General features: G+C 28.4%; 1 protein-coding gene across 1 annotated transcript; it reads left to right on the top strand.

The window, feature by feature from the left end:
• Positions 1–6259: 6259 nt before the first annotated feature.
• Positions 6260–7156, top strand: LOC125841786 (abscisic acid receptor PYR1-like). The gene has a single exon (XM_049520953.1). It carries the CDS (start codon positions 6328–6330, stop codon positions 7021–7023), a length of 696 nt encoding a protein of 231 aa, XP_049376910.1. The 5' UTR covers positions 6260–6327; the 3' UTR covers positions 7024–7156.
• The last annotated feature ends 2062 nt before the right edge of the window (positions 7157–9218 follow it).

The following is a 9218-nucleotide window of genomic DNA, read 5'->3' as shown; positions in this document are numbered from 1 at the left end:
ATTTGGCAACAACGACAAAATGGATTGCGTTTGAGCTGGAGCTAGATTCAATAAAATTCAATAGCTTTAACATTGACGTTATGTTTATATTTGAAAATATTTAATATATATGACGAATTTAGTTTATTTCTTTTTCTAAAATTTAGAATCAATAAGCTTAAAGTTTTAACTCTTTGATGACTGCTTTATGCTGAAGAAATCTCATGTGTTACTGACTTTATGTTATGATAAAATAAAAGGATATCGAGAATAGTAAAAAATAGAATTCACGCTATTTTTCTGTCATGCAAACATTTTCAATAAAGCTTTTTAGTTGAGGAAAATGAATAATAAAAATTAATTAAGAATAATTAAATTTTCATCTTTGTTTGGAAATACTTTACCTCTTAAATTGAGATTTTCATAGGTAAATAAATTTAATTACGTCTCAATACAAATCGAACACTTAATAACGTCCAAGTTTTAACTTCATTGACCGCATATAGAGGTGTACATGATCGGGTTGGTTCGGGTTTTTCAAATATCAAACCAAATCATTTGTGTAAAAATTTTAAATTTATAAACCAAATCAAACTAATAAAATTCGGATTTTTTTGGGTTTTTCAACCTCGGGTTGGTTCGGGTTTTTCAAATACCAAACCAAACCATTGTGTCGAATTTTTAAATTTATAAACCAAACCAAACTAATAAACCTCAGATTTTTTCAAATTTTTGGATTTTTTCGGTAAAGTTTGCATACAAACATATAATTAACTTGTGCTCCAAATATTTCTTTAGTCCAACCAAAATACAATTATCTAAGGTGTTTCTTAAGAAAATAACACAAAATATGAGATGAGTGATGGCATTAAAATATTCAATAAAAAATAATAATGAAATCATCATATAAAATAAATATGGGCCAATAAATATTGCAAAGTCATAATGAAAATGATCATAATTTAAAAGTACTAAATCATGCTAAAATAAGAATTAGTTACATTACTAAATATTTAAGGAAAATTAAAATTAGATTATGTAAACCAATGTAAAACTAAAGAACAAATATTCAATAATATTGTCATTCTTAGTGTTGAATTGATTTTCTTTTTGCATTAGTATAAATTTGATTTTGACTTAAGTTTTATTATAATTATCAACATCTATGAACTATAATCTTTATTGGACCATTTCGAATTCTAAGTTTTAAACTTGAAATAATATATTAAAAGATAAAAACTGTGAAATAGTATAAGAAATATTTTTAAATTATATCAATATAAATATTTTTATGTATAAAATAAAATTTTAAAATTACATATATAATGTCGGGTTGGTTTTTTTTAGTTAAAACCAAACCAACCCAAATATAATCGGATTTTTTTTTCAATACCAAACCACTAGTCGAGTTTTTTGTTCGGTTTGACTCAATTTGTGGTTTGATTCGATTTTTGGTTTGATTTTGTACACCCCTAACCGCATATACCAATAAATTAATCCTAATTTTCAGCAGCAAATCTAGCCTGTATTAATTCATTATATATTATCAACCAAGGGAATAGAATAGTAAACAAACGAAAAAAGAAGAAAATATCTTGACTAATTAAGATGATTAACTATACAGGCCGGCTAAATCCATCTAATAATGCATCTTGAAGTTGAATACATCATATCATATGCTAATATGATAAAATTAGGCCCTAAACACTATCTTTTATGTTCATTTTAGTTAGAGAAAATGGTCAAATGTCCCCTCAACGTATATCCGAATTTTCAACTACACACTTAAACTTTACGGGAGTCCTATCACCCCCTGTACTATTTAAAACTGAAATAATTACCTTCCTAAATGTTTAGCTGGCATAGTGAGTGTATTTCACTCTCTTTGGGAGAGTGAGCATCAAAATCTATTATGAAAACTTTATTTTTAATATCTCTTTTCAATAAATATATGCATTTTAATTATTTATTTTTCTTATTTATTTTCTTTCTTCTCCATCAATATAAACAAATCTCTCAATCTTTCACCACCTCTAAGTCTTGTTGCCACCACCATCTTCACTATTGTTGATTCCAAACAAATTTTCAAACTCATATAAAACTCTTGCAAAACCAACCAACCAAAATCAATTGAGATAAATTTACATATATTTATATCANCTCCTGTACTATTTAAAACTTAAATAATTACCTCCCCAAATGCTTAGCTGGCATAGTGAGTGTATTTCACTCTCTTTGGGAGAGTAAGCATCAAAATCTATTATTAAAACTTTATTTTTAATATCTCTTTTCAATAAATATATGCATTTTTAATTATTTATTTTTCTTATTTATTTTCTTTCTTCTCCATCAATATAAACAAATCTCTCAATCTTTCACCACCTCTAAGTCTTGTTGCCACCACCATCTTCACTATTGTTGATTCCAAACAAATTTTCAAACTCATATAAAACTCTTGCAAAACCAACCAACCAAAATCAATTGAGATAAATTTACATATATTTATATCACCCCAAGATACTTTGGATTTGATTTGAAAAAAATCAATATGGGTTTACTTTAAATCCGATTGAACCTACCGAAAAAAATTATTTTTTTACTAATAGATCCTTTAATTATCAATCTCAAATCTCAATCAATCAACTATATCTCAAAAATTGTCGTTATTAATCTTGTTAATCCATCAACTGCCGTAGAATCAGTCTCTTCCTCTTTGAAATTGTCGTCGTCATAGATGATGATGTGGAAGACATCGTAAGCTCCTCCTCCTCATCTTCCTTGAGAGGACTGCTTATCTTCAATGACCACCATTAATGACAATATTTCGTCATATTCGTCTTCTCTCCCCCNCACACACTTTTTTTTAAATTTGATTTTTAAGTTTCGAATGAGCAAAACCCGAATATCTCTAAACGAGCTCTGAAATCATTATTCACTTTTCTTCCTTAAAGCCCCAATTTCATGGACTTATGGTGTTCTAGTGATGGTGAAAATGATAAAAATACTTTGGGTGTTTGAAGGATGGGTAAGAACTAAGAATATAGAAGAAAAGGGTAAAGAAATATAAAATTTGAAAAAATAATAATTTGATGACGTGTCAAACGTGTGAAACTCACGTGCCACCATAGATCTGGTTATGACTTTTTAAGGGTATAATTATTTCATTTTTAAATTATTCGGGGAGGTGATAGAACTCTCGTAAAATTTAAGTGTGTAGTTGAAAATCTCATTATATGTTGAGTTACAGTGCTTACTATTTCTTCTGTGCTTTTACTTGTCCACAGTAAAAAATAAAATTTCATTTTTTATTTTTCACTTTAGCATATGATGAGAAAGACCAAAAAATTCATGTTTTATCCATGTCATTAACTACTGATTTCTCAAACCGATCATTTTTCAAATTTTTTTTTTTTTGAATAGTCATAAATATTATAGTGAGATATCTACTTCATTTCTTATTTTCTTTTTAGGGAAATGCAAGTGGACAAGTAACGAACAATGGTTGATTTTGAAAAAACACCATAATAATGGGAGTAATAATAATTAATCCAAAATAGTTGTCATTTTTTTAGAAATCAAAATATACTCTAATTAATTATTATTTTTTACTTTTATTCTTGATGAATAGGAAAACAAATTAATGTAGTAAAAAAAGAGAATAGTGTTAAATTATAATTGAAAAATAATAAGAATAATTTGATTAAATTACCTTTTTAATTAATATTTTTTTTAAATGTGAAAAATAAAATATTTTAAAATGAATCAAGGGAGTTATATCAAAGGTTTATACATTTTTCATTTTGCATCCATATCCAATATTCCTTCATCACTTTTTTACATAGTCAAAGAAAAAGTAATGGACAAGAACCAATTCGAAGCCAAAGAAAGAAAAAATATTAATATATAAATACAGAAAAAGAACAAACAAAACATTAGACAATTACACTTTTAATGGATGAAGATATTGTATTCTGTTCTCCACACTTTCTTAAAATTTAAGGCCAAAGCTAATTTATTTTCATTTATCAATCACGATAGGCAAACGATTCCAAATGCCTGTTTTTTTTTTAATTTGCTTATTATAAATTAATTAATTAGCTTTTGGATGAAGGGAAAAGTATAATACTTTTATGCTGGTTTTTATTTATTTATTTATTTATTTGGAATTTATTGTGCAATTTTTGTACTGGATAATTAAGCTAAAGGTGGTTTGCCTAGCTGGAGCATCCGAGGAGTGACGTGGACGCCAACTCTTCTCTATAATTCTACAAAGAGAGGAAAATATTTATTTCTCTATTGACAGCCTTAAAAATACTTGTTTACTTGACTAACTAAACTTAAATATACATTTATTTTGCAATATCAATTAAATACACCCCTAAATTCTCGTCAAGTTTAAGAGTGTTTTTAACACTTCTCTCGACTTTTTATTAAGACTCCATGCTCCTACAAGAGTTTGAGACTACGTACTTGCTATGTCATGTGGTAGATCGGGGTGTATCTAAGTATAGTTAGTCAAATAAAAGACTGTTTTTAAGGTTGTCAATAATTCGAGGATGAAACTATCAATTTGCACCAAGTTCAACGTGTTTTTCAAAACTTATCTCAATAATTAATGAATATCACTCACGGTGCACCACAAAAAATATAGTATAAATTAGTGACAGATTAATTTTGTATGTAGTTAAACCATAAGATTCATTGCTAATCTTACTTAACCACAGATTATCAAATTTTCTATTAACCATGAGGAATTTAACGATGAAGTTCACAGTTGATTTTAGTTCTTGCCTCGGGGATAATCATAAAGAACTAAGTATATAGATTATTATTTTAAAAAAAAAAAAACTAATTAAATCCAAGCCAAGTAGATTATGTCAAGGGTTTGGCGAGGATTATCTCTTTTTATTTATTTATATTTAAAAGAAAGTAGCATAGTGAATGAGTTAGGTACTCTACAAATAGGTGATTATATATAAAAGAGAATATAAAAATTCCCTTTTCAGAGGCCGTAGCCGGCTTCAAGGTTAAAATTTTATAAGTTCAAATTTTGAGAATTTAATATTGAACTTATTAAATTTTAAAATTATAAAAATTTGTATTTACTATTTATTGAAACGTAATATATTTTTATATATAAATTTACACTTTACATCGAAAATTATAAATTCAATTGAACTCACATCAACAATGATACATCGCTTCTGAATAAAAGGCGAATGTATTAACAACACCGATTGACATAGTTTGATTAGTGAATGTCTACCTTACTTTAAGCATTTATATGTATTGAATTATAAGCTTCGTGATTTTAAAGTTATTTTATGAAGTATGGGCGGAATGTTTGGTAATAGGTTTCAAGGTGAGTTATGCAAGTATTAAATTTTATATAAGTAATATCATATTTATTTGCTAGTTTGGAGGTAGTTATCATGAAGATATAAGATTAATATGATGCTTAGTTTATAATTTAGAAACTTACATAATTAATGTATGTTTATAATATAAGAGAATCTATTTCTTATTTTATGCATGATAAATGATAAAATAACTAATACATAAATAACTAAATTTTGAATTTAATAATTACATAAATAATATTAAATTTTTTGGTAATTAATTCATTCAGTATATTTCTATTATTTAACTTTATTTAGTTACCAAACGGCCAGACAATAATGGTAGAGAAAGTGCCTTTTTATATCCTAAAGTCAAAAGGAGTTCGTCATGGAGAAACTTTGTGAGTACTAATTTGAAGCCAATTTTTTTTTTTTAAAAGAAAACAACAGAAATAAGCAAATACTTCTAATAAAAAAGTAAACTAAGATAATGAATGCGATTGACTTATGAAAAAATTAAATTGAACAAAAAAAAATAGAGAATGAATTCCGGGCTTGACTTTGGAGATGGCCGAGCTGGCAATCAATTTGTTTCAGACAAAATGGCAGGAACCCACATGGCTTTTCATTATTTTTTCTAATTCTTTATGTGACAAATTTTCCTGCACCCCACAATTAGTATTTATAATAATAAAAATAAAAATAGTACAACACTGACTTGAGGCTAGCACATTAAAGACTAGACTAGATATTCCCTACACAATGTGAGCACCATTAGTAGAACTAGAGATTAATAGTATAAAATTGAACATGTAAATAGTCGGAGAGTGTGTCTATTTGTTTGATTTAATCTAAATTTATTTATGTTTAATTTAAATATTTTTAAAAACTTGATTTTCCTATTTTACCCTTTTTTTTTCCATTATCTCACCCATATATATAAACAAATAAAATCTCTCGCTTTCTCCATCTCCATTTCTTCAATCTCCTTCCTCTCTCTATTTCTTCAATGGATAATAAACCGGAAACGTCATTAGACAACGCGGTTCATCAACGATCTGAACCGGGTTCCCAAACCGGTTCATCTCCATCAACAATTACGACTCACCACTTATCGGTTCCACCCGGTTTAACTCCGGAAGAATTCCAAGAGCTAAGTTCATCCATCGCTGAGTTCCACTCATACCGAATCAACTCGGGCCAATGCTCTTCCCTAGTCGCGCAGCGAATCCACGCGCCGGCCGATACTGTCTGGACCGTCGTTCGCCGGTTCGACAAGCCACAAACGTACAAGCACTTCATCAAAAGCTGTTCGGTAGGTGAAGACTTCCGTATGGCCGTCGGATCCACCCGTGACGTCACCGTCATCTCCGGTTTACCGGCCGCTACCAGTACCGAACGGTTAGATATATTAGACGATGACCGTCACGTCACCGGATTTAGTATCATTGGCGGAGAACACCGGTTGAGGAATTACCGGTCAGTTACGACGGTGCATGGATTGGAACGCGATGGAGAGATCTGGACGGTTGTTTTGGAATCGTACGTTGTAGATGTACCGGAAGGGAATACGGAGGAAGATACACGCCTTTTCGCTGATACAGTTGTGAAATTGAACCTTCAGAAATTGGCTTCTGTTACTGAAACTTTGGCTCGTGAGGCCGGTAATGGTGGTGGTGATAGTAGTGATGTAAGTCACAGGTGAATTATGTGATTTATCCAAACTATAAAAAAAAAAGTGTTCTTTTTTATTCGTTTTTTTTTTTCGTTCTTTCTATTGGCTTTTGCCTTTTGGGGTTTATGTGTTTGACAATGGATTAATTAATAGAAAGAAAGATTTCAATTAAAGGTAATTAAATTTTCACCGTAATTTACTTCTATTTATCTTATTTTTTATTACCTTGCTTTGTAGGATTACATGAATTATAAATTTGTTTATTCTATGGCATATTTGTTAAGTTTGTGCTTTTGATTAGATCATTTCTCCAGTTATTTTTTTCCCACATATAGTAGCTATTTGTCCATTTCCATTCACCAATTATTTGCTCCTAGCGTGTGTTTGAAGTAACTTTCTTTGCTTCTTTTTTTATGTCAACCAATCACTTTGTTAACATTGATACTCCATTAATCATACATGAATAATTGTATGTGACATCAACCTACCTAATTTCGCTCATTGACGGAGTCAAAATTTTCAAAAATATTTTTCTACTGAATCTATTTGCTTTTCTTTAGTCCCCACTACTGATTAGATGGGTATGTGTTTGGTTGATGAGTGTCAAAATTATAAATTTCATTGTTAAGTATATTTAAGATTTAATATATATGTATATTTTTATATCTTGAAGTGTATGTAATTGGTGTCTCTTTAGTCTAAATATAATTTACTATGCTAAGGAGTTTTTGTAATTCTTTTGGTATATTTGAATATTTCTAAGGACTTTTTTGCATATATATTCCTGCTAAAGTTTTTTCAAGAATATTTTCTGAAAAGTTTTTCTTAAAGTTATCTATTTGAAGAGCAGTTTGTGTTTTGCTGACTGTTTTGGAATAAAAAAAGTTCTTAGAAAATTATTACTTTGTTTGGATTCCAAATAATGGTTAAAAGTAGTTGCTTAAATATACTTGTGAACAATTTTAGTTCTTTAAATTTGTTAAAATTGAATCGATTTAACTTCTATCAGATATTTTAATATTCTATCAATTACATGTGCAAGAAACTATAAAAAAAAAAAAAATTTAACCAGAAATAATAAAAACGTTCTATAGTATCTTAGAAATTACATCAAATTTTAAAAAATATATCGAAATAGCATATATTACAAAAATTTCACCTTAAAATATGGATTCCTACTTTTTCATGGTTCTCATCAAATATAACTGACCAAATTTTAATTCATTCAGAAATCAGAACACTCCAAAAGATTTTTTTTTTTAACTTTACTTTATTTATCAGAAATATAATTTAGTTATGTTACCAAATAAACAAGGTTTACTTCTCTATAGAACTTGTTTGGAAAAAGCATTTGCGGCTAAATGTGAAAGATACTCAATTAAACAACAATATTAGGAAATTAATACTCAAAAGGGAAAAGAGAATCAAGAAAAATACCTAAAAGGAGAATAAAAAGAAGACAGGAGAAATTGTTTAAGGATAGTGCTCGGAGTGGATAGTATTTTCTCCGTCTTATATTAGTCGTTTATTTTCTTCATTACATGCCTCTTAAAAATTTACAAATAAAAAGGATAATTTTACTTATTTACTCTTTAAGAAACTTTTCAAAAATTTCATAAACTTATCACTTAAAAAAAAATAAAAATTATAAAAATAATATTAATTAATTTTATGTTAATTTTATTAATTAATAAGTAATTTAGAATAACTATTTTTAATCATATGAACAATTAATATAAAATAGAGAAAGTGAGGTACAACATAGGCAGGTGGAGTTCAAACTTCAAGGACAAATATCACTCAAACATGAGAGTCACTATCTTTTGTCTATCAACCTTATGGTATACCGTCTTTTGTGATTACTAAACTAGTTTGGAGGATAGTCTTTTACATTAATGATTCGAGATTAATCTCATTTTAATGTTTTTTGAGTTAAATCTGTTATATAAGACTTGTCTAACGTACTTTATATCTTCTGAATGATTTATAAGTTGTGACAAATATGATAGTGATTGTGAATATTTTATTTTATTTTTAAAAAAATTTGTGATACACTTCAACCTATTGGACAGTTTTTCTTTTGGGTAGGGGTGGGGTGGGGTCTTGGGGGGGTGGGATTTCCAGCAGGTTCTTTGTCTTCCACTAATCATAATTCTATATTGAGCAAAAGAGCTGATAAAAGGGTCCTCTGTTGGCCCCTCTAATTATTAAATAAAATAAAAAAG

This window comes from Solanum stenotomum, chromosome 10 (assembly GCF_019186545.1).
Source record: "Solanum stenotomum isolate F172 chromosome 10, ASM1918654v1, whole genome shotgun sequence".
Lineage (NCBI taxonomy): Eukaryota > Viridiplantae > Streptophyta > Magnoliopsida > Solanales > Solanaceae > Solanum > Solanum stenotomum.
Note: the sequence above shows the minus strand (reverse complement) of the source record. Positions and strands in the feature narration are given on the sequence as shown.

Coding starts and splice junctions, on each gene's coding strand:
- LOC125841786 (XM_049520953.1), top strand. CDS start 6,328: ATGGATAATAAACCGGAAACGTCATTAGACAACGCGGTTCATCAACGA.